This window comes from Dermacentor silvarum, chromosome 11, assembly GCF_013339745.2.
Source record: "Dermacentor silvarum isolate Dsil-2018 chromosome 11, BIME_Dsil_1.4, whole genome shotgun sequence".
Taxonomy (NCBI): domain Eukaryota; kingdom Metazoa; phylum Arthropoda; class Arachnida; order Ixodida; family Ixodidae; genus Dermacentor; species Dermacentor silvarum.
This window is the reverse complement of record NC_051164.1, coordinates 53,559,754-53,586,795: the sequence shown is the minus strand read 5'-3', so window position 1 is coordinate 53,586,795 and position 27,042 is coordinate 53,559,754. Positions and strand designations below refer to the sequence as shown.

At 46.4% G+C, this 27,042-nt stretch overlaps 1 protein-coding gene across 1 annotated transcript in view; it reads left to right on the top strand.

The window, feature by feature from the left end:
• The first annotated feature begins 23,188 nt into the window (after window positions 1-23,188).
• The window catches only part of LOC119433688 (tyrosine-protein kinase transmembrane receptor Ror), a 556,232-nt gene continuing 552,378 nt past the window's right edge, over window positions 23,189-27,042 (top strand). Inside the window, exon 1 of the mRNA XM_049659380.1 lies at window positions 23,189-23,468. Coding sequence (XP_049515337.1) covers window positions 23,270-23,468 — 199 coding nt within the window. The 5' untranslated portion in view covers window positions 23,189-23,269. The remainder of the gene's footprint in view (window positions 23,469-27,042) is intronic.

The window sequence follows — 27,042 nt, the reverse complement described above, 5'->3', positions numbered from 1 at the left end:
CTTCTACCGGATTTCTGCCGTCGCCGTCGTCGTCGCCGTCGCCGTGAGGTTCCCTATAGATAAAATCTTCGCCGCGCGCCGTATGCCCGAGCGGAAGCGTGCGGGGACGCGCGCTATCACGGAGAGCGAACGCACTCAATCACCCACGCGCAAGCAAGGAAGCGGGAAGCCAGCGCCGGAGGGAGCGCGGGGGGGGGGGGGGGCGCACTTCTACGCTGCCAACAACCGCGCTCGTCGCTCGTCCGCACCGTCTCTTATCTCCACACGGCTCTGACCTTTACGCGCCGTGCATTCGCCGCTCAGTTTCCGTTGAAGCGATATACCGCACGTACCTTCGCCCGCTGCTGCGGCGTATATATGCGCTTGCTGCCAGCGTTTTGACAGTCGTTGTCTGCAGTCATTCAGTGTGATCTATTCATGTTTGTTTGTGCGCGCTCACACCACGCTTGTTCAATCAGTTAGTAATAGTCGGGCCACATTTTCCAACGCGCGCTACAGGTGTGTCCCTTCGCACGCGCTGCCCACGGGAAGCGCTTCTCATCAACACCACCGTTTCACACGCGCCTCCTCGTGGTCATCGAGTCTCTCTTCATGTCGGTCTACTTACGCCGCAGCACACCTGCTTACTTAATCAGCTCATGTTTACTACAATTCATATTGCTACCAAAGCCGCTCACCTTACTTCGTATGACAATGCTGTGTTGCTGTCGCATTCATTGCTTCGCCCTTAGGGCGAAACTGTGACATTTTTTTTAATGCGAGAGCATCACATGGCCCATTGAGCGAAAAAGCCGGAGTCTGTAGCAGAGAGCTGGAACCTAAACTCCCATTGGCTGCAACGCCACGTCACGAGAAAACGCGTCGTAGCGACGCCACGTCATTAGCGCGCCGTATCTCTCTCCCTCTCTCTCATTCCCCCTGGGCTTAGCAGCTGCGCGCGCCTGCCGTCCTCGGTGGCCGCTGCCGCTTCCTTGGTCTCCCGTGGCGGCTGCTGCTTCCACTTTATCCTCGAACGCGCCGCACGTCAGCGCCATCAGCTGGATCCGGAAAGTGCTCCGGCCACGACTTGCTGCTCCGTTGTAACTAAACATGAGTGCCATAGTGCATATGCGTCGTGCGTCTCGATCGTAGCGACATAGAGAATCAAAGGGGAACAGCGCAGATATAGGAAGAAGACGAAGTGAGACTGAAGTATACATACACAGCACTGTGCATACAACCGTTTATTTTGCCGCTAGACAGGTTTACAAACCAATCACAGCAAGAAAACAAGAAAAGTCACGCACTGATACTGTGACAAACAGGCGGTGAACGACAATGACACTACAGGTCGAAACAAACCCTGTATTGCTTTTCGTTACTTGAAAACACCATATACCGTGATGACAAGGGAAAACACTTTTGCGTGCGATAGCAAGCTGTTGTGTTCGCACTAGTTCGTGAGATATTTGGTCTGAAGCCTCTTGAGTGTCATATGAGCCTCCGAGATAAGCGCTCAGCAAGCGTATCCATTATGGCACTAACCACGGTGTTCAGTGCTTGATGTACCTAATGCTTTCACTGGTTCTTGCTGCTTTGTCTACAGCCTCTTACGTGACATATGTCTAAACGCTGAGAAAAAGGGGGGAACGGCTCAAGAACAGAAAGTTGTACAGTTAAATCTCCGACGCAGTTACCATCATTCGCCGAGTGCATGTTAGATGGCGCCACCTAGCTGCGCCGCAGAAAACGCAGCTTCTTCACCAAAGCACGCAATCTGTCTAACGCAAGCGCGCGAACGTGTAACTAGTGAAAGGTGATTGGTGGGCAAGACACATCCGTATATCGTCGCAACCGCATAGCGAAAGCTGAATTTTGGATCACTAGTTGTTTGAGTCACAGTATTAAGCAAAAAGGCTTTTTTTTTGTGTGTCCCTTGTGAAACATCCTAGAAATAGACACACTCTTAACAACGCAAAAAAAAAAAAGAAAACGCACAGCAACTTCTCGGGGAGTTGTCTAACTATGCGTAAGCATTGCGCCACTTGCTCATTTCGACGCAGCCCGGTGTCATTATCAGTGTTACGACACTTCATCTGGCCAGTACAAACGATAGCGCCTGCGGCGACACGAACTGGTGCGTAAGGCGATGCAAGGTGCATTGATAACGCAAGAAAAGTACTGCAGGTGGCGGCGCCATCTGCGCTGATCACGTTCCGATCATCATAAGCCGTTATCGCTATTTGTCTCCGTATCCATCCGTGTCGAACCATCATGAACCGTGATCAAAGGACTCCGGCAGCGGCACGGACCGATCAAACGTACTCTGGCAGGGCCGCGCAGACCGCATCTTGAAAGTGATCTGCGAAGCGGATCGGGAATACCGACTGCTGGTAACTCCGCGCGCTGTGCTTTCGCCGCTTCTTTTACGTTAAAGCGCCATGCAGCACAAGGATAAAGTCGCTTGCTGCTGCGGGGCTGTATCTTGAAAGCGCTTGTATTACGTGAGGATCGGACGGACGGACGGACGCACGGATGCGCGATAAATTTTTTCGTTCGGTAGGCATGGAAATTAACAAAAAGTGATGCATTTATTGCGTTAGGTTGCAAGGAAATTATATAGTGTGCTCAACCTCTTACAGAAAATGTTCTCCTGCTGCGAAGCACTTTCAGAGGAGAAACACAGGCACATTGTCGTGATACAGAACACTCACACACGCATAAGCAAAAAAAAAAAAAAAAAATCCATGGGGACATATCTATATCACACTATTCAAGCTCAGTAATGTTTATTTGCACCATGACAAGAAAATTCTCACACGCAATAAAGTGTGGACTAACGTGTCGAACGTGCATTGGTGTAGTTTACATGACTCGATGGTTCACTCGATGATATGTGCGTTTGTGAAACTAAGAAGCATTTCGTGTTCTTGAAGAGGCAGTATCCCGACAAATAAAGGGTTGGAGCTCACGGACTGCGTGCTATGACGCGCAGTTTACTAATATTCTTAAATACAATGGTACATAATCAGTGAATGCATTAAAACTAAATTACGAGGACGAAATAATGGATGATAACAAAGAAACCCGACAAAAGTTTAAGGACGTCGTATTGAGAGATGGCTTGCAGCAAGTAGGTCTAATATTACGAGATAGGACGAAGGCAGAGTGGATTAGGGAGGAATTAGCGTAACAGAGATAGAAAGGAAAGGAAAAGGAGGGGCGTCAACTTATGCAAGTGCGGTTTGGTAGTCTTTGGAGGAGAAAAAGGGTTAACTGGTGGAAAGAAAGAAATTTAGTGAGAAATCGGGATGCTTGATCTGGAATTGGACATAGTGAATGCAACCGGCCACCCAGGTCTGTCGAAGTCACGGACTGAAGCAACGCGCGTGCCAAATTTTGAACATGCCACGTGTGCGATCATGGCTTGAGAAGCCCTGCCATAAAACATTATCTGGAGTCCTGTCCGTTTCAAAAGGTAAAGAAAAAAAGACGCTCGCCGTCACAGCTGGTGCAGACTGGTATTCCAGGTGGCAGTGAAAGATGGAGCAGGATTGGTCAGATCATGTAATGCGTAAAAAGGATAACCAGTGGTCTATCGGAATAGTACAATGCGTGCTACAGAAAGGGAAACGTAGTCAGGAGAAGAGGGGGAACCTAATATGGAAATATGCAGTTGCAGGATGAAGAAGGTTGAGGCACGACAGTGTTTTCACTGGTAATCAAGAGCCCCGCGTAACTACCACGCAAAAAGGAAAATGACATACGTACAGTCATGAGCAAAAGTGACGGAACCGTGGGAGTACGTGCCGAAAATCCTGCTGGCGTCACAAGGTGCCAGGCCGCTCTAGCGCGAGTGACGTCAATTCCGGTGCAGTTCGGGTGGGCGTTCCTATATTGTTCGTGGAAATGAGATTCGCACTTGCGTACTGTGGTAGAATTTGCGCCACGAGAGAAGTTACGTCACAGGCACACACCCACGAGACAGACAGGCAGACAAACAGAAGAGTGTAAAAGAGTTCGGCGGAAAGAATTAGAAGTAAACACGCACAGAAATATATATCGCAGGCGAATGGGGCGAAATACCGGTTCCTTGCTTCTCTTATAGACGAACAAATGACACTGCTGGACGTTTGAAGAGTAATAAACCTCTCAATTATTATTTCCCCTAATTGAAGTCCGACGCAACCTGGTGGTAGTTAAACAGATAAAATATATTATTCAGACTATTAACAGAAATGTATATAGCTTGCACAAATGAGCCTGATTTGGAGAGAGATCCAGTAACGACCAAGCGGGATGCGTTCAACATAAACTTCTGGCATTATAACTCTGCGCCAACACCTGCGAGACATGGTGCCCCTCATTGGTCCAACACATTCACGTCCGGCGCTGACACTGACCGACTAGAATTTCAAGCAGCAGAACGACAAAGCTTGCAGCGTGTGCAATCGCCAGTAGCATGAAGAGGCCACCAACATCAAACTGATTATCTGCGCCTCCGTTGTCGTGTTGTTCGTCATCTCGATAAATTAGGCCCCGCTCCTGAGCGGCAAGAAATAATATTTTCAGTGGTTCATACAGCTCGTGGAACTTCATCATAGGTAATACCCACAGATCGATCCTGAAGGGCTCGACAAGTGCTCCTACAGTTGGGCATTTGTTGGGGAAAGGGCTGCTAATCATCGCCCTGGTGAAACAGACTCGGTCACGCCTCAGCGCGCAATGCAAACAAGCAGATTCGTCCTTCATTACAAGTGCTTGAACGCCATGTTTCTCAAAGGCAAATCGAATTTTGGTTATCTGTGAGCCTTGCGTCAATCTGTCCAGTTTGTTTATTACATCGAAGAGCTGCATCGAATTATTGACAAAGCAAGGGGCGACTTCGTTTCTGTCAAGGGCACCCTCGAGTTTCTGCACTGTGTCTATGCGATAGGCCGGGCGCTTCAGCGTTAACATAGATGTCAGCTCACTACGAAAATACACGGAAAGCGGAAGTATCGCCACAAGCCACAAACCAAACAGACACAGAAGTGCCTTGCGAGGCGCAGGCATGAGACGAACGACGTTCGGCTGGACGGCCGAGGTTCCCAGCACTGCAGCCAGAAGGAACATCGCCGCATCCGACAAGCGGCGAAGAGCTGACCAACCTTTGTCACCGATTGCCACCGAGACGGCCACCACTAGTGCAAGAAGAAAAAGTGTGGTAACTACTATCTTCCAAGACTCAGCGGCGGCTTCCAAGAGCGTAATAACACGCTGGCATTCTACTCGAGAATAGAAAGTGTCATAATCGATGAAAACAAACAGGATATCCGCAAAGAAAAGGTTTACGAAGCGTACTCCTACTTCATAGGGCCATATTATGCAGCTGTCAGGTGATCCCCATTCTTTCGTTATGGCGTCCTCAAAAAGGTTCCGTCGTTTGACTGTGACGTTTATTGCACTCAATACCGCAATGATATTTTTAAATTTCTTCTCGTCACAGGAATTACGAGTGCCCCCCAAAGCCACGTTTTTACGGCAAACCACGGTCACTTGTTTACCAGTCAGGCGGTTTACATTCGAAGGGTTAGGTATTCGCAGCTTCGCCAACATTTCTTTTGACCCAGGGTTATGATCCGTAGAATTACCTTGAAGCCAGAAAATACTTTGTATGACGGTCGAGTTCATTCCAAGAACCCCAACTACAGCGCGCGTCGGGAGACGCGGCCGCGAGCTCGTAATGTGAGTAGGAATTTCTGAGTGGTGCCGAACGAACAGCCAGGTCAATACAAAGTGCATTGCAGGATTGCTCGCCTTCCAGATTGTTTCGAAAGACTCTCCAGGATCTGCAGCGACAAGTACCAGTTTCCTGTATTGATGGATGCTTCTCCAAAGATACAAATCGAACCTTCTGTTTTCAACGTGCCACGCGGTTATCGGTCCGCCGAGTAGCCGCGCAAATGATGCGTGCGCTTCGTTCCACGGTTTCTGGAAGGACACCAGCGTGACGTCGGTGTTTTTCGTGGACAGCAATGGAACACTTGCTGGCTCGTCTTCTTCTGCCGTGGACAGAAAGGAACTCGCGGCGCTGTGATGAACTAATGCCAGCGTCACAAAGATTGATGTAAACAGTAAGCACTCCACCGAAGGCATGTCACTGCTGTAGATTCTGAAAGAAAATGAGCAGCTTCTGTAATGTTGCAGGTCGAACGAACGCAGAGATTGGCTACGTTACCTTACACACGCATTTACACGCGTTACTACTCACCTGAGGTGTTCTTAGTCTATCGTATTTGACGTTGTGACCACGGATAATCAGGTGGGATGTTTTCGCACCTGAAAAACATCGTAGGGCGAGGAAATTATTTTCCGCTTATATTTGTTTCACAGCAGCGGTTCCTACATAATTTTCAATGTTATTTCAAAGTACTTGTAGTGCATCGATTTGAGAGACCGCTTATAGTATACCGCGTGCACTCAGTTCTCACTCTGTTCCTCTTTCTATTTCCTCTTTCCCTTACCCCCATTGTAGGGTAGCAAAGCGGATGCTCGTCTGGTTGACCTTCCCCCCCCCCCCCCCCCTTTCTTCTGCTTGCTTTCTCTTTTCACAAAACGAAACCAAGAAGTAAGTGTGTCGTTTGCCTATACCCAGGAAAAAAAACCCAGAAAACTCAGTGTTCGTATTAACCGAACTTGAAGACTGGAGTACATGGACTTATATGGTTTTATAGGCAATACATGCTGTGAGTACTGGGAGTATGCGTCTATCTGTTTGAAGATCACAAGAAACTCGCAGTGCACTAAGGTGGAGCAGTTGCTTATTAAGCCGGCATTCTATTCGCCGCGAAATCAAACTGTAGGTGGCAGCGCCGTCACCGCGTTAGTGTAGATAGTCGGACGACAGCGCGCATTGACAAGGGGCCGTATTCTGAAACGTTCGCCTAGGCGAAATTTCGCCTAGGCGAAATCACCGTGCGCGCTGATTGGCTGGTTGAGCAAAATTGAATGACGTCGGGCTCAACCACCCAATCAGCTCATCCAATTTTGCTAAAGCAGCCAATCGGCGCACGCCTGAAAGCGAAAAAAGAAATTTCGCCTAGGCGAACGTTTCAGAATACGGCCCAAGTACGCGTCAGCGTTTTGCTGTGAGCAATCTGACCCGATTTTCTGGTAATGAAACGCGCTGACTGCAGTGCGCTGGTCTTACATTGCCCTGCAATGCCACACTTTCGCACGAAATGCGCACATCGTTTATATTTACTTGAAGGAACCGCAAACTGTCATTCATTGGGCGACTGGCAGTCTCCCACTCAGCCTCTGTTTCGGCACTTTCTCGGGGCTTTTTGCGTATGTTTGCCTTGCATTTCGCCTGCTCTGTTAATAATTTTGCGCCAGTGATTATTACCGCATTCCCTGCTGGTAATACTCATACTACTGGTTTATAATAATACTCACTGGTTTATAAAAAAGTTTGTATTCTTCTACATCAAAGTTACAGTGAACAAGTTAAAGTGCAATCTACACCATCAATTGATGCACCCTCTGAAGCTGCATTTCTTCATATTTTTCCCGTATTCGCAGCGAAATGCAAACAGTTGATGAGTTTAATTAGGCAAGCTAGGCCACTGTGACATTGCGCTAGTATAGGATCACCAGGTTGCTTCAGACGAGATATTTTTAATCGCCCTTGCATGGTTACGCGCACCACCGCGATGTGACAAAGTTGTAATTATCTGACGAGCTAAAATCATTAGGTAGTTTTATTTCAGCTAATAGTGGCCACTGTCTTGCATCAAGCTAACAACCCTACAATGAAGAGCGAAAGGAAAATATAATGGCCGTGTTATGACGTCAGTGACGTCAGTGCTATGACGTCCTCCGTTTAGAGACAGCTGTGTCGAACATGATCTTCGTATAATGCCACATTTTAGCATTCCATTTGTTGCAGGTAATCAAAGTACAAAAGTGCACGACTCAATTGTGCGGCAAAATTAATTCGCCGTAGTGGCATCAGAACCACAAAAGACATTCTCTGGTCGCGTAGCCATTAAGCGATTATCGCAATTATCACAATGCGGTGTGATATAAAGTGTACGACGTGATATGATGTGAGTGTACGCTTATGACTGTTTTTTTTTCTCTACTGCTCCGTGATGTTCACACCACCCCGTTCATGTTTCGTTATACCATAGTGTTTAGGAAGTCATAAACACACCGGGACCAGTCACAAAAACGCGGTATTCACGTCTGGCTGCTACCACTTCATTTAATTGAAACGAGATAAAATTGCCTTTTGTGATGTTCTCGAAACACGAAGCGATAATGAAGTTGATATGACTTTGGCGATCGGAGGGTGCGACAATCGCACATCGCGTGTTCGACACGGGCATTCACTGATCTTATCTGCAGCGAAAGACGACAGAGCAACGCTAAGTGCTTCTGTACACCGTCAGAAAAAAATGCAGACCAGTAATTTATGACTGTACTACAGCTGCGGAAGAAGCGCCCTTTAAAGATATTCACGCCGTACACGCACGTGTAAACACGTAGTGCTTAGCAGACGACGCTCGGCGATATCCGCACTATCTGTGGTTCAGCCAGTGCCCGCCAGGCGGCGACTCTGCTCGATCTCGTGGCCAATCCCCTGCATGGTGTACGCTCGGTGCATCTACCGGCTTCCGTCAACTAAGCAGTTGAAGGAGACCGGGTACTGGCTGTAGAGTTAATTACTAGTTGGGGTTTCTTTACTTTCAGTGTCACAACGAAGTGGGTTTGAATCGCGAAATTGATTTTCTAGCCGCTCACAGAATCTCATCGATGACTCATTCATTTCAAGTTCTCACACTTGAAAATAACGAATCTCTCCCACTACTTTTTTTAATCTCGATCTGTCGATGATTGGAACTCTTCCTAGCGATTCTGCAGAGCGTAATACCGCTGACGCTTTTGCTACTCACACCTTAACCCTTAGCTGCCTGGGTAGTCATTCCTACATGCAGTACTTATATATGAATGAATGAATACATAAAAAATAAACATACCAATAAATAAATAGGTAAGCAAAAGAGTAAGTAAATAAATAAATAAATACTATTTGAAACTAATCGTGAAATGCGAAAATAATTTTTTCCCACTACGATTTTGCTACAATCAGCGGGTATGCCTAAAAAGAATAAGACGCAAGACCGTTCACAGAGAAAGGCTGCCGTGCACCCTATAGTTCACTGTCCGATGAAGCTCAATTGCAACTTCATGGCAAGAACTGGTTGGTAGAATTCATTCTTATCCCCAATGAAGTTATGTCATTGCTTAGTGATACGTTGTAAGCACTATTGCAGCTTAATTAGGAGCAACAGTGCTGGAAACACTTGTGACCGAACTGCGGAACAAACGAAAGAAGAAAATCTATCAAGAACAAGGGATGGCAATTTGCATATTTTGCTGTCAGTTTTGTCATAAAAAAGCTGAGCGCGTGAATCCGGACCTGGACGTTTGCATAAATGTGCGTCATCGTAGTCTTTGAAAAATGCTTGAAGTAACAGCGGTGGAATAACCCGCCGTGGCGACTTAGCGGCTGTGTAGGTGCGTTGCTAAGCGACAGAACGCGGGTGCCATTCGCGGCCCGAGGCGGCCGCACCTCAATGGGGGCGAAATGCAGAAAACGCTCGTCTGCAGTAGCTTGTCGACCGACACTTCGAAGAACCCCAAGTTGTCATAGTTATTCTACAGTACCACGCTAGGGCGTCCCTTGAAATAATATCCTGGTTGTGCCACTGAATACCTCACAATCGTTTTTTCTTCTTTTTTTTTTTTGGTTTGTGGTCCTTGGAATCAGTCAGAATAAACACCGTAAGCGTCGGCATATTTCCGGGAATTCCTGCATAGGCAAACTAGTTCGTATCGCGATGAAACATTCCATAAACGTGACTCATTTGAACATAGGTAACCTACTTTACTTCGGACGTTTAGCAGACACGCTCAGCTTCTATTTCACCGCTCGAAATAGCTAACAATAACACGCCAATAACTCTACCCACGCCAAGATTGCCGAATGCTCCTTGGAGCTTTCACCTAACGCTTTTCAGAGCGATCCAGCGCGCTGTACTCAGAGATGCCAATTAATAATCCTCAAAAGCGTCTTCAAACTCGTGCAATGTGCCGATTCACCCCGCTGGACAGGTATGGTCATTACAGGCGCTGTAAGAATGCATGGAAAGAGCAAGCATACAAGAGTCTTACAATGTCTTTGAATATAATTGATTGCGTAAGACAGAGCATGGCTCAGCCGATGTTGTTACAAGAGCAGCAAACAGAGTATGCATCACCACGTCGACCATGCTGACTGGAGACAACGAGTTTTTTTTTTTTTCGGGGAGGGGGGGGGGGGCGACTAAGAAAAGCAAGACAAAAGCATGCATGATGCGTTGCCAAGATAGCCATGCAACATCTAGCAAGGAGGCTATGCACGGGGTGTGGGCTTCCAAGTGAATACAAAATGTCGTAACATGTAAGCACGTTATAGCGATTAAGTTTCGCGACATTTATCCCTGTTCCTGCCTTCATCATGAAAAATAATCACAATTTTTGTTGCTAGCGAAATTCAGAGAAACGGTTTTCTCTCCAGGAACGCTGAGTATTTCATTGAGCTTCACTTTTGCTTCCGAGGATTTCCAGCACCGCCGGGAGAGGCGCGTTGGCTGCGACTTATACAAACTCAGCGTGCATAAAATAAGTTTGGACGTCGGGTGAGAAGCCAGTGATGTGAAGGGCCAAGCGGTGCTGTGAGTGGCCGAGCTGCTTGCCCTCATAACTGGAAACGTGTTATAGTTTGGCCATAATTTTGAATTTTATAAGCTGGTGCCAGAACCCACGCGAAGGGAAACACATGGTAGACAGAAATTCCCCCCACCCTCCTCCCCCAGATTCCTGGAGCCCCTGTTTAAGGTCAACGCAAGTACTGTCGTCTATGTCAATTACTGCGAGACTCCTACATTTAAGTTACCTTGCGTACACGGGAGCATGCAGCTTGCTATTAAAAAACGCGCTGGTTCGTCGCATTCGTGCCGAGCATATACGCACAAACAACAGCGTCACTTGCTCTCTCCTGGTCTGTAGACGGTCGCCGTCACGTTCTGTCTCGGATTTGTGATGATCAGGATTAAAAATGAAATCGGCGGGTTTAGGCAAAAGGCAGCTGGGATATCTCACCCTTCTCGGCGGTGGTCAAAGAAAACGCGGCCGACTAGCTCAAGTACTTTACTGAACTGCAAGATGGTTGTGAGCCGAGCTTCTTGGTACGAAGAGAAAACGCGGCAAAGTCATCAAAAACGGGACAAAATGCCAAAGGGAACGGACTGCATGCGTCATCCGTTCTCTTTACAAGTTGCCGCGTTCTCACGCTGTCTGCCGTACAATAGCTTACTAAGTGTAATCGATGGGAACTTCTTTCGGAGCCGCTCACCGTGGAATCGTCACAACTCGGCAATGTCCCGATATGTGAATCAAGGCTACCTGTACGAACCAGGGCTAGAGGAGCTAGACCAACAGCCGGACGCTTGGGTAACAATGATGAACTGAGCGGGACCCGTATCGTGATACCTGTATTTAACTGCATCTACTGTATACGTGGACTTCAGGTCTCTAGGCAACCGCTTCGGATAATACGATCGACAGAGACAGGACGGGCAAGACATTTCCTCTGCTGTGGCTGCGTTCTCGGATCAACAGAATGCAAGCACATACAGACGCCAGCTTCGTGTCGCGAGCTGTTTTTTCAATTTCGGCATAAAGCGGACGTATAGGCGGTAAGTGAACAGCTGTAATATAGCTGTCGGGAAACCACTAGGAAATAGTTTTCAAAAAAATAAACATAAAAACCCAGGCTTCATAAGGTGATTTCGTATACCTGTTTGCGAAACCCTCTCTGGGTGGCTACCAAAATCAATAATGTGAGACGGAATAGTCAGGATATAAAAGCTAAACTCACGCCCATGTCATACCAATTTCGAGTTTTAGTCAGAAGAGCGCGCCGTGGACAATTTCTTACGTACACAGCGAGGTACCTACGTAGATCTATGGACGATATCAATGTCTTGCACCAGCATAAGCACTGTTCAAGGTTTTCAATTCTTTTTATTGTGTATGCTACGGTATATTTCCAGTGATAATTGAAATCGCGTGCATAATCGATGTTGAAAGAGCCCAACGTCCGAAGATAATCAAGAAAAATACTTGAAGAAATAATGAACTGCTGAAGATGTGAAATACAACAATAATTTACAACAAATCAGCTTGCGAATACGAAGCAATAAACACATGTTTTAACGTATAGCATTAAAGGCCCCGTGTCGCAGAAAATCCGGCATTGGTGTTGGCTTTGGCCAGTATCTATGCCGGGAGGGGGGGGGGGGGGGTAAGCAAGCACTTTGCATAACGTGCAATTTCCTTGCTTTAGCTTGAAGAATCGAACTGCAAATAACATTCCCAATAATTATAATAATGACACCAAGTCTGATGACGATCTTTATTTCTTCAGCGTTTTACTCAAGGTAATTGAAGAGTGAACGAATAAATACAATACCTTGATAGAGCGTATTTGTGAATCACGACAATTCCACCTGAAGCCACCTCCTGAATCGAATTCACAATGTGAACAGGGCGCTGAAGGTACACGTTGGACTGGCGGTGCTGGACGCGTGGCGGGGGGGGGGGGGGGGGGAAGTTACAACACCCGAACCCCTCCACCCCCCCCCCCCCTGCCTGTGGTTGCGCCACTGGCGTTGGCGCCGGCATCCGCGGCAACGAAAACCATCCCGCACCCCCCCCCCCCCCCCCCGCAAGCCCTCCGCGTGGCGCCGGGGCCTTAGTGAACTAATTGAATTTCTCAGAAAAATCGTAGGGTACGACTTAACCTCAACGTAGAGACGTGATAGCGTCAGTTTGTAATTTGAATATTCAAGAAATTCTCTTACGCGGAAACTCAAACACAAACCCCTTGTCCAGCAACTGTACCATTCATACAGCGGTGCACGCCGGTTGGTTCTTTGAAAAAACACCATCCAGATGGCGCTCGCCTCATCGGCCGCCGCGCGCGGAGACGAAGTTGCAGAAAAAAAACGAAAGCTGCAGTTGCCGGGAAGCCTGCCAAGCATGCAGGGATCTGTGAATGCTATCGCGTTCCACTCTTATAGTCGAACCTTAAGCGTCCTCCAATTTTTTTCTAATCTTGGTCATGACACAGCGAAGAGTAGAAATTCCAAGAGACGATGTTTTAGGATAAATTTAGTTATGTTTACCAGTATCTTGTAATTAAGTCGAAATCCACTGATAACTACAGTTTGTGGCACTTATGGTAAGTTAACGCAGCATGAGTTAACAAGGCCACTTAGCTGGTCAGTACTTTAGACTTCGTGATTTCAATGAAACAAAGCATAAGCGCCTATGTTGAAACTGACCACTGCAATGACACATGGTGCCTTATAGAAAGCATGTCACAATTTATTTAAGGAAAATGAATATCCCAATTGGTTGCTCGTAGCTTCCTTCCTTTCCACCAAAAATTCTAGAACAAAATGAATTTTTGTTCGAAACAGACAGCACGCATGTCAAGCTACCGTAGAGGTAATGTCAACACATTATTGAAATTAATTGAATTCGGAGACTGCAACTATTATTCGAGCATTGTAGTTGCACAGCAAATGAAGGCTTTGAGATTATGAATGCGTGAAAATCTACGTAGCAGTATAGATACATGCATATATATATATATATATATATATATATATAGTAGGGTCGGTCCACCGACCGAAACTGTTGGGTAAATAATAAACCTAAGATAACCGCAAAGTTGTGCTTCTGATTTTCCTCTATATATATATATATATATATATATATATATATATAGCCATTGCCACACTGCTCAAAGGCTTCAATGTATGTTTTGATTATGCAATCACTTCTTTGCTTTTCGTGTGAAACTGCGAATGTTCATGAGCTACATTATCTTACATGACATGACACAGTACGTCTAAGAATGCTGACAGGCGAGTGACCTGCTCAGTTTACGTCTCTTCCAATTAGGCTTGATGATCATCCTCACAGGACCCACTCGACGCAATCGCAATGCCTGGAGACGAATTATTTGTTTCCGTAAAATGCATATTGTACAAAATGAAAACTGAAAGATCGATAAATTCCTTTGGTTTTAGTAATAGAAACAAACCGTTATTATTATGTAATGCTCCTGTTGAATTCCGTTTGACTATGTTACCTTGGTTATTGCTGTCGGCCTTGCAATGACGCGGCGTCTACTTTTGCTACTGGGGACTTGAATGGCGAGATTATATAGCAGAGTGACGGTGGCGTGTGTGCCGGTATCAACTAACTACTACCTACTACTACTGGCTGCTACTCTGGTTTTTAAATTCCGCCGTGTCGCCCTGGCAGCGTACGGCAGTTTCAAAAAATATAATTGATAAAATTGTATAAAAAATAAAATGTGACGATTTGCGCTTGCTGTGACAGTGTTTTCATTACTGATACTTTCACAAAATAAAACAATCTTGATTGCGAGAAAGAAATGAAAGCGATGTCATTTTCTCCCACCTTTTTTTTTTTTTGAAAGCCCATGGGTTTTGTCCTAAAGGGCGATAGCTGACGGCTGCTCACCTTGACTGGCTCAGCCACTCATGCGTGATGAGAGTAATGCAGAGTGCTATGTGCGTTGTCTAATCCGGCCCTTGGCGACAATTCCCATTTTCACCAGAGTGGTGATTATGGGGAAACTTCGAAACCAGCCGAATTTGCGGGTTGTCAAGGAACGACTGCAGGAGACAACCTCGTTTCAGACGACGAGACGCTTGTCATGAAGAGAAGGGAAGGTGGGGGCCGGCTGGGGAAAGAAGGGCGAAAAAAAAAGGGGTAGTCACCAGCGCTTTTGTTCTGTTTGTGATGCACTTTTACGAAGTGGCGCTTATTGTGGGCCTGTCTAAATGGTGACTTTGATCCGGCCCGTAGTAGGCCTATGGTGCTTCGATGACGTGCCGTCATGCCACGCGCAGGACAATTTTTCGGCGGCAAAGGATCTGTAAACGTCGTATTTTTTTCCTGTAGGACTATCGGTAATTTCGTTCCTCGCCGTGTATGTCGGACTAATTTGGCCATACGCGCAAGTAGGAGCCGTTAGTCCTGGCGGCTCCCAGTGATGCAAAGTGCCGCCAAAGAAGTTCTTCCTAATTAGAAAGGGCAAAATGTGCGCTATCTTATTCTTAACAGCGAAGCTGTTTAAGCCAGCCGTAAAACGTGCGCGTTTTACGAAAAGCAAACCGCGCCGTAGCCATGACAACCAGCGACGCCGCAGCTGCCTGCCACTGCGTTGCCCAGCAACCACCTCGCGGACCGCCGCGCGCTATGCTCGGGAGAGAGAAAGAGAAAATGAGAGCGAGAGAGAGAGAGAGAAACCAATTGTAGCAGCACCAACGAGGCAACGCGCAGAGGTGCTGCCGACTCCAACCGCGCTTCTCCGTTTCGCCGCATTAGCGCCGAACTCTCGCGGTGTCCGTGACTGCAGCAGGCGCCTCTGGCGGCGGCTCGGCCGAGCTCCCACCAGCGGCACGCTACTGCGCATGTGCCGTGACGTAATCTCGGCGTTTCCTCTGCTGTGCGTCGTCCGTACACTGTGCATAACTTTCGCCCCACTTCCCCTATTTTTGTTATAACCAGCTACCGGCGTTTTGTACGCAGGTGGCTGGATCCTTAATGCACTTGAGGGGTATATAAGTACCTACCTGTAAAGTCACGTTTATTTTTTTCCCTCGGTTTAATGCTTGTTTCGACTTCAGATTGGCTAATGGGATGCTGCATAGATCATAGCATACGTCACGGTGCCGTGTTCTATATTTTTTCTATGACAAGAAGCTCAAAATAGCTTTGAACTATGTAGAGTCATATGGAGTTGAAACGTAGCAAATCATGGGACCTCCGATGCTTGAATTTTGTTCTGTGACTGCACCCTGCGATGTTTCGCTCTGAATTTGTCCAAGTTCCTCTGCTCCGCCACGCCAGCCGTGCGGCGAAAGCTATAGATGAACTCACGATGCACATGTTCAGAAGCTGCAGTGATGGAGCCCCCGGCTTCTCTATGGGTTCGTAACAACGGCAGTGCTCACGGAGGACGCCACTTATGTATTGATACACGTTCTGAATATTTCTTGGAGTTTCAAACTGATTAAGAAAAAAGCCGAGAACCACAAACCGACATATCGTGGGCCAACACGTGTTTTTCCTCTGTGCTAAACATTTTTTTTTATTTTTACGCAGGAACTTGATATTGCGTTTGATATACATGCAAACGTGCACACACGTTCTCCTATAAATGTTTCCTGTCACAATAACTAAAACATTAGTTCAACAATGCTTTATATCGCAAGTTCGCCACGTGGTGTCCGCTGGGCCTCCTGACGACCTGTTGAGGCATAGCGTCAATGTAAACGACTCTAGAGCAAAAGTTCCCCATAACACCCGTGCATTGAAATCGACATCATAGAGTCAGCCGTCATTTCAGCAACGCCATACCATTCTCGACTTGTCGTTCTAAATATTTTATCATCGTCGCCTCTTCTTGATGCCATCGTCCTTATTCCAGCTCAACAGAAACTGTGGTGTTCTATCTTGTTTGCGTTTTGAGTTCCGAATATTCCTGTCAAGAATGCTATTACCACGGTATTAACGCTCCTGCCGTTCGTGAGCTGAATTTACGGGCGCGCTGCGCTATAGAACAATAGTCACGAAAGCTACATGACGACATGATTATTGTTGGCGAAATACATGCCCCATAGTGTGTAAGGTGCTTTGAGAGTATTTAGGATGGATGCAGATGTCTAGAATTTCCTGTAACTGTGTTTTATATTGACCTTTTCAACAGTCTGTGTTGTTAACTGGATGACCGCTGAGCAACTGAGTTTGGCGAAAAAATGGAGACATATGAATGGAAGGCTATTTATTATATTGACACGTACACATGTTTATCTTTCACCGGTGGCCGCTTTCAACACCGGCTGACAAATGTTAATGTTTGCTTCATTGTCACTACTACGTGACAATATATGTCAGCTAGCCTGGTGGAAAAGTTTCTTCAGACTTCACTCAAGGAAGTGTCTCGCAATTGGAAACGTGGTAAAGGGTGCCTTTGTAACAAAGGTGGCCGACAGTTTAGTTCACCTCACTTTGGGGGTTTTTATTAGACAAGCAATTCATTAAAAATATGTGACTCTGCTTGAATTTTGAAAGTCTCGCGTAGGTGCGGACACAGGAATGTGAAAAGGTAGATCGCAATCACTGCTCGATGTGAGACGTGTCGAGTCACATTCACATGGCCCGTAAAATGCCACCGTGGCATGTTTTTCTCGCAGTCGCCTATAAGCGTACGTACCACTGAAGCAGCTTTGATGCTATAATGTGCAAGTTAATCCGTGTGGTGACATTATACGTACTTAAGATTTTAACGGAGCCTTTAATATTCTTTTTTGTAAATATAGAAGGAGTAGGTTCTTTGAAACCTAGGCTGTTTCGACTGGCTTTAGATGTCAGCTCCTTTGTCATATTCCCCTAGGACATTTTAGTGTCACATCCCAGGATATTAAATCGAGGGGCCGACAAATATAACGTCCCTATAGCAACGCTCATTCTTACCGCGTACACTTAAAAGCTAGACAAGAAAACTTTGGGAAATTGAACTTAGATCAGACTGCAGACTTCGGTGACTCCTCGTACGCTTCCTGCAAAGTTTTGAGAAATAAAGCGAGCGGAAAAAAAATGACAGTTGGTTTACTTAGCATTCAAGCCACTCGAAAAAGTTCGGATGAATTGAAGATGATTGTTCTTTAAGGTGCAAGCCCTTCATATTATCACGCGTACGTTGTATTGCTTGCATGCTACCTGTGCGCATGGTAATATAAGCGAAGAGAGGCAAACGTTCAACGCGCATGCCATTCTTTGTGCAATCAAATAACGCAACCACTGCTCCTCACGGTCAACAGAATCTGTCCAGACGGCCGCTCCAATCAGCAGAAACTTTTCTTGGATTGGACAAATGAGTTTCGCGCAATGTTATGACCTGCTACTCCAGTCACCTAGCAACTACCATGAGGTTCGATTCAGTAGCCACTGTTACAGAAAGCGAAGCTCCTCGTCCCCACCAAACAACACTAAACTACAAGATGAAATATTCAACTTCGGTATTTCCTGAAGCTTCGAACAATTGAATTACTTCAATTTCAGCCCAATATATATGGTGAAAGATTATAGCTTCCAGCAAAAGAAACGGAAGTAAAACTTCCTGCAGACGATACCGCACGTTTTATCAGGTTATCCAGAGCTGATGTTAAACGTGAGTTTGGCAGGGGTGAAAACTGCAATTTATGTTTATGGGGCCACAATATTTCGATTAAAGAGGAGTTTGGTTTTTGCGTCCAGCATTGTGCAACTACGAGTTGCCCCAGTATGTCACCGGATGCCGCTGCTAAAATAAACATGGTATCACATTACGTGGAGACGTGGGGAGCAAACCAGACGCTTCTCAGGACAACAGGCAGGCTCGTGGGGCCTCAGATGCTTACTCATGCACGTCTACAATAATAAATGGGCAAACAGTTTACTATCACCCACGGTGTAAAAGAGACGGTGCACCTGCAAGCTGTCGTCGCAATAGAAAGAAAACGTCGAATAAGTGGTCACCACCGCAAGGGGGCGGTACGTGTTTTGGTGAAAGTTCTCTGCTGTCTGCGTGGGTCTGCTGCAGCTAAAATCCGAAGACAACTCAGTATATACACTAATAGAATGCGGAGGTTCACCATCTACAAACAGTGGATTAATAATGGATGGAAGCGTGAACCAGTCACCAGTCGAGATGAACAAGAAACGTTTAGAATGTTGGTGGAAGAAAAGCAGGGAAAGAGACTGATATAGGATGGATATATCACATTTAAAAGTTAACTGCAGAATGTAGACACAAAGGTGTTATGGGAGAGAGTAAATTTGGAGTAGACGTAGGCAGAACTCTGGAATAATAGGTATGTATAGATTAGATTATTTGCGCAAGCAGGCTAGGTGAATATTTGTCACCATTCCGTCTCCAAGGGGGGATATGCCATTAGATAATCATAATCCCTGTTCAGCAACACCTCTGGACTCGTTGGTTTTAGCTGGGCTTTCAATAAGAATCGGAAATTTGCGCACCAATGGAAGACATTCACAGCGCTTTGTGCTGCAGCTACATTTGGGGCGTTCGCCATCTTTACTTGGCCGCCACATGGTGTCAGCTACCGCCTGCATTGTGACAGACTGATTCGGGCTTAGCGGTAGCCGTCGTTGGAGATTTCGGGCCTACAACAGGCATTCCCACGACGTGAAGCTGCGAATGGTCAGCGAACCTCCATGCGCTGCCGCAAATAGATCAGACCACGCTAACGGATGATAGCGCCATCAATGGTCCACGCGGATGGCAGTTGAAAAAGGCACGCTTGCTAAAAACCTAAACTTACGCTGAGCCTGTATTCCCCATCTAAAATTGCTAAACGCCATGTATCCCACTCGCTATAGGGCCAACAGCTCTTAGACGACGGCATACCTACCCAATACATATAACCTGCATGTTGCATACCTACCCTAATACATATAACCTGCATGTCCAGCAAACACCGGTGGATCCCTTTGAGGGGTGGTGACTGTCCAAGAAGGGGTTGCCGCCGGAGCAGGCAAGGTGGATGGCGCGGTATTGGCCTGCTGGTCTTGGGACATGGTCCAGTGCAGTTGGAAGAGGCGGCGACCCGAGCGGAGCTCCAGGGATGTTGCGTAGGTGAAGCTGAAGCGAGACCGGGGGCGAGAGGACCGAGGAACCGGACAGCACACTCCACCACTTGCGAGACAACGTTTATGTGGTCACTGTCTTCTTTATACTCTCAAGCGAGAGCCCCACCACCAGGCCCAGAATGGTGATGATGAGTATGTACAGATGAGAATATGAAGTGTATGAATAATGCTCACAATATATATATATATATATATATATATATATATATTTATATATATACGCTGAGCTTTCTTGTGTTGCGACGTGCACTTCGGATCTAAAGTAATTTTACACCTATTCCAGCGAGCGTTCTGCGCACCACGCCCCAGGGGTCGCCACAACCGCGTCTCCATTGAACCCCTTCTGATTCAGGTGCAAGCATTGCATAACTCATAGCCGGTCGTTCCAGCAGTGTTGTGCGGGAAGGCCGAGATAGCTTAGTGTGTGTTTTTTTTTTGTTACAATGTGTATGAGCAAGGGGAAGACGCGCTCAGTCGTAAACTGCAAGAATGGCGACAGAGACCTGAAGGTTTGGGATCAAACTGCGTGCGAGCGTCACCCGCCTCAGCAACACAATGAGGACGCGTGTTTGCCACCGTTGGTCATGTAGCCTTTTACGCAAGCCGAGCACAACAAGCTCAACCGCCAGCGCTCGATAGAAAAATCTACAGAGAAGGAATTTCGAGCCCCAGAGAAGCCTGGAGAAATACATAGCAGCTAATACAGCCTTTTCTGTAGGCAAATCGCATAGTCTTCCAAAGATGTATACATGGTTCCTCTTCTTATCAGTCACTATGTCGGACTCTAGCACCTTGTGGTGTCAAAGGGGAAAGCACCATTTTCCCCGTGAACAATAGCAATTAATACACTATTGCTTGGAAAGCGTAAATAATCAGAATTATTGCGCAAAGGATATTTCATTTACTCACTGTGACAATCATCCGGTATCACGTGCACATTAGATTCCTGTGTCCAAACAGGACTTTCCTTTGTGTGTATATGCTTCGCACAGATGTTACAGGTCAAAAAAGAGAGAGTGCATGGATGTCTCGAAGTTTGGTTAGACATCAGAAGATCATCCAAGTGGTAGCCAGTTGTTCAGCAGAAGCAAGACGTTTGTGCAAGTTGGGCTACAGAATGCAACAATAAGCTTAATATTCCAAGGAAACAATTATTACGCCAAATTGGCATCACAGAGGCAAAAGCTTCTTGAGCTGATAGTTCGGTCTGTGCTTTACGGAGCTGCGCGCAGATTGGCCGATTGCCCACAATAACGGCTAGGCTAACACCACCTGCAGCAGCAACGCAACGTTAGTGCCACCGCGATCACAAAATATCACAGAATGCGGAACTTCGATAAGCATGCAAGTCAACGCTGCGTCCCCCCCCCCCCCCCCCCGGAAACACCAGTGACATACTCGAGCAACTCACACTTTCCATTCGGCATTGCAAATCAATGCTCCGTGCTGTGTAACTCAGCGATTGTGAACGCGTGTCGGATATTCACCCCACGCGGCGCTAAAGCCGCTTGTCGAAACAACCTTGTTCCGGTTTTGCGCTGTGCCGCTTCCGTCCATTTACAACTTAATCCACAAGAATCTCTGTGCCCTTCGGAATTTCGTCTTTGATCGCCAACCTATCAACACAGCGGAAGGCCGGGACATCATCAACAGGGCTCAGCAAGGACTGGTGACAGCGCGGATACACAAGTGCCACACGGTGATTAGGAAGAAAGAAGTCGACGCGTTCTTCGCCAGAAGACAGCTCGAACACCAGGTACCCCATCTCTTTTCATCAATTGATTCGTTTGCAAAGGCGATTGCGTCCTCAGAGGAAAAGAAACACCGCGAAACGCAGAAGAAAAAACTCGCTTCCTTAATCAAGCAAACCGAGAAATCAGGAGTGTTGGACAGGCACACAGTAACGAATTTATCATCGAGGAAGCTCACAACAGAAGAGACTTCAATCCTGGCAAAAGGTAATAAATTCAACGTCACCACAGATAACCTCCCCCTGCCCAAGATTGTCGCCGCCCTCGAGAGCGGCATCCAGCAGCTGGACCATAAAGTGCGGGAACCGGTCAGACTAAAAGCAATAGGCATAATAAGGTGCAATAACAACCACAGAAGAGAAAGAAACTTGTCTTCCGACGAAATAAGAGCGCTGAGATTACTGAAAGAAGACAAGAACATTGTAATCCTACCAGCGGACAAGGGCAACTCAACCGTCGTGTTGAACGTGCAGGACTACGAGGAAAAGGCGTCCACCCTACTTAACAGCCAAGACTACAAGAAACTAAAAAAAAGGACCCCACCACAAGAACCCCAATCAGTACTGAATAAGACGCTGGTCGAAATATTCAGAAACCACCCAAATTCTCGAAATCTTTATCTAAAATTAATGTGCAGGAACGGGTCCGCACCAGCCTTTTACGTCTTGCCAAAACTAAACCCGGAATCCCCTTACGGCCAATCGTAGACTTTTCGTGCTCCCCACTTCGATCACTATCCACATACTTGCACCAGATTATATCACCCCTCACCGGAAGGACAGCATCCCACGTGCGCAACCCCGAGAACTTCATCAAGCTCATATCAAATGTACGCCTCGAAGATGATGAATGCCTGGTCTCTTTTGATGTGATCTCTTTGTTCACCAGAGTAACCCATTCAGTTAGCAATATCCGCAACAAGGGATGCCCTGGAAAGCGACGACACACTCGACGAGAAAACCCCCTTGAGTGTAGACGAGATATGCCGCCTTCTCGAGCTATGCCTGTCAAAACCATTGCCATAAGAGCAGGCTTCAATTTTTTTCTTCTCAGAAGCATGGCCTACCAAGCACCAGGAGAGAAACTGGCGCTCGTGATGCAATTCCCTTTTACCTGGGGGTTATACCAGCTGACCTAGCCGTGGTTACGCTCCGCCGGCGAATGCTGGGTCCTCTACAGTCCAGCGCCCGGCAAAGTCAGCGTGGCTGGCGGCGTTCGGGTCCGGCTAGCGCGGGAAAAGAACATGTCCTATCTCACGCCAGCACCGCTAGACCAGAATGCATCGCGCGCTAGCTTGGCTGACCGGCAGCATGCTGGCCTACAGTTCGGGTGCACTAAAGCGAGCGTGCTGAGCTGGCGCCTTCGCCAAACACATAAGTGCTCGCTCACCGCGTGCTTTTGCGCATGCGTTATGGCAATAACTGATCGCCGCGCGGCTGCGAGCCACGTTCAACGCGCCGAACTATACAGGAGGGGCAAATTTCCGGCGATCCTGGCGTCGCCGGCGTGACGCATTCGATTGCGCCGGCCGGCTGCCTGGCCGACACCACCTAGATGCAGTTGAGTCGGCTTTCTGAACGCATTACGTCACGCTCGTCACTATACGCAGTCCACCGGGAGTAGGCGACGAGCTGCCGGCTCGGGAACGCGTCTCTTTGTGATCGTGGCATGTCGAGCTACTTGGACGTATGATGTGTGCGCTCCGTGTTGCAGTTACTGTGTCGCTTTGCTACTGCTTTGTGAAACGTGAGAGAGGCCACTGGTCATGCCATTTAAGTGCTGTGTGCGAAGGTGCCGGGCAAACTATCCCATCGAGTCGCAGCTACCCGTGTTCTCGTTCTCGGAGGAAGAAAGCCGCCGCCATAAGTTGTGATGAGCTCTGCGGAGGTAGGTGAAGTTTCTAACAACTGTTCTATAGGTAAAGCAGCAATTAAGAAAGAAAATTATCATGCTGCTGCTGTCCGCGAACCGCACCCCCGTCAGTTTTGCTCGACAACGTTTCTCTTGCAGTTTCTTTAAAATAATAATAGTAATAATAATAATAATAATAATAATAATAATAAATGCCGGCGTTTCTTTTTGTTTCATTTTTCCGGCCACGTGCGTTCTGACTACAGCATTCACAAAAACACTTCGGAGAACTATGCGTTTTGTCGAGCATAGAAAGCAGTATTACGGCCTGGAAGGCATACGTAACTTTTGGAGTTTAGCTGAATTTATTTACGATTCCTTTCTCGTAAAGCAAGGAACGCTAGGCTTTGATTGGGGTGAACAAACGAGTGTTCGAATCTCCTCTAGACGCCACTGTAGTCGTTGGCGTGCTAATGACGCTTCTTTTTAACTATTTAACTACAGTAATTTTCGCAAACAAAAGTGTTGATACTAGGCTCCATCTCACGATATGCCAAGCATTGTAAGCCGTGCTTATTTGAGGGTAATTGCCGCAAAAGCCTGCCTTGTCGGCCGACAATGAAACGTACAGATTTTATATTCTTTTGCAATTACTTAGCGCAGTTGCACTCGGAAGTACACGCGGTTACGATAACTGAGGCTTAAAGTAGTATTAGCCTTGTCTGTCCAACCAGGCTTATCGCCAAGGGGATGGCGTGAATTTCTTTCTCTATGGCGTGACTCTGTACTACGCAAGCTAAGAGAGGTATAAAAAAAAAAGCATGGTCGCTTGCGGGTTAAAAGAAGAAAGCTTCGAAATACCGAAAGCCGCGGCATATCACGAACTGCAAGAAGCGTCAGACCACGCTGATGACGTCAGCATCGGAACAAGCAGGCATTTAGTTGTATGTCGGAGGTGTTGGCCGGAAACGCTGGAATATGTATAGTACGCGCCTTAAGCGGTTAGGGCTCGCTTACAGACCGGCGTAGCCAGCCAGCCAGCGAGCGTCGATCGAAGGCCGCGACGTCACGCGCGCTGCGCTGATAAGATGTCTGGAAAGAATGATAAGCGCTTGAATTTGCGACGATGCGCCAACGATCTTGCGCAGTGCGATAAGCTGCTGACACGTGCGCCTCTGCTGCAACGATACAATTGAGCGACAAATGGTGAGCGCACGACGATGGGGAGAAGTTACGGTCATAGCGGTTGTATTATTCTTACTTTTTCTGTGTGTGGATTCCAGATTGGCGATATTCCACGCGTATTGAGGAGACCGTACGGTTAAGCCCATTATAAAACGAGTCGAACAAGAACCATATACGCCTTTAACTTGCATTGTTTAGTTGCATCTTTCAAAGTACGCACTAAATGTCGGAGCTCTTGTACTGCCTTTTTTCCCGCATATTATGCCAATATGCTTGTGCCAAGTTAGACGTCGATGTGACACCCAAGACTTTGAACTCGACATGTTTTAATTTGCATGCATTGTCGTAAGTGAATGCGTAAGTGAATTTTATAGGCACCCTCTTGTTGTAGAAGTTTTAAATGCGAAGCATTTCTTGGCGAACATTTACTACTTTGACAGTATCTATCGATCTATCTAGTCGCCTACGTCTTTGTGCTCTCATGGTCGTTTCGTTAACTTGGTATGTACGAAATTGGCATACAATGACAAGAGTATATGACGAACATAAATGATATGTCATGACATGCGTGTCATGTAGATCATGAAACAGCCGCCTACGTCTTGGTGCTCTCATGGTCGTTCCGTTAACTTGGTAGGTACCAAAATAGGCATAGTATGACAGGGTTGTATGACGAACATAAGTGATAGGTCAGGACATAAGTGTCATGACATGCGTGTCATATAGGTCATGCCAATGACACAGCGAAAAAGATTAACACTCAAAAGCCACTGAAATGGGTTCTGACGTAGGTACTAAGTGAAGGAAACACTAAAGGATGATGGTAGAAGTCATAGTCATGACCATGACTGAGCAAAAATGACAATGCCTCAGCGAAAAAAGATTAACACTCGAAAACCACTGGAATGGGTTCGGACGTGGGCACTAAGTGAAGGAAACACTAAAGGATGGTGGTAGAAGTCATAATCATGAACATCACTAAGCGAAAATGACAATGACTCAGCGAAAATAGATTAAAACTAAAAAATACAATGGAAGAGGTTCGGGTGTGGTACTAAGTGAAGTAAAAGGCTAAAGTTTGGTGGTAAAAGTCATAGTCATGAGCATGACTAAGACTTTCGCATACGAACGCCAAATACTCAGCTATTTCAAGCAAAGTGAAATACAAATGTTTCGTGGAGTACATCTAGTTGAAGAATTAATTTTTATTTCCAATCAATCAATCAATCAATCTTTATTTCGCATTCATTCATTTACAAAAAATGAACGCTGGGACAAGAACTAAAAGCTGCTTGTTTGCAGCTTGACAAGGTTCTTGCCCATATTCATGACAACGGGGGCATAATAAAATAAAGTTTGTACACTTTAGTGTGTGCAATGTACAATCAATGACAGAGTATAAGTGAAAATGTGTAATGTGAAATGTACAATCAGCGTTACAAAGCCGTGTGTTTAGTCGGTACAAATGACATATATGAATATACAGTGTATATCAGATATACATAATTATTTTTCATTGCTGAAGGGTTAAAATTTATCATATTACCTTCTATTAACGTACGAAAACACAGACAGCAAATAAAGGTGTGTATAATTGTCTTGCAGGTTACATCCTATATGCGAAAAGGGTACACATGGTAAAAAAGAAAAAAAAAGTTCTTGTAATTCTGGTTGAGGTACAGATGTATAACTGCATAGAAACACTAGTATTCTTGCACTTTATTAAAACGTAAAACCACTTAATTAAAAGAGGTAAGTAGTGACTTCTCATAGCCAAAGGAACGCTATGAAAATAATTATTCAATTTGAATTAGGAAGTCTCGTATTGTTTTCCTAGTAATTTCAGATATATCGGCATCCTTTTCATGTAGTTTATTTAATAAGGATGGAACGCGATGGGTTAAACCATTTGATCCATAATTCGTACGGGAGAGTGGTAGCAGCCATCTCTTTCTTTCCCTAATGTTGTAGGATATATCTGTTGGTTCTGTTAGGTTGCACACACCCAAGAACGCTTCATTGTTCTTCAATATTCGATACATGTAACGACGCTTACGACTAGATGACCGCTCAAATGAGGAGGAGCCTGTATGTGCGAAACTGGTGAACTGCGATCATATATGTTGTTCTGTTGCAATGTTTCATCATTTGCTTTCACTCATGATTTGCTTGACTGCCTGCCTTCGAGAGTGGCTCGTACCCACTATGGGGAATTGGCCAATGGCGTCAAGAGTGTCGTTGCCGTTGTTTCCTGTCATGTATGCAGCTCCTACCCACTATGGGAGATTTGTCAAGGAATGGATACGCGGAGCGCAGCGGTGTCATTTCGTATTCAAAGATCGTTAGCGCGTGACAATACACGATGACGATGGTGACCCGCACATCATCAAAAGTGTTGCTGTGAGTTTTTGCATATATGAAAGAC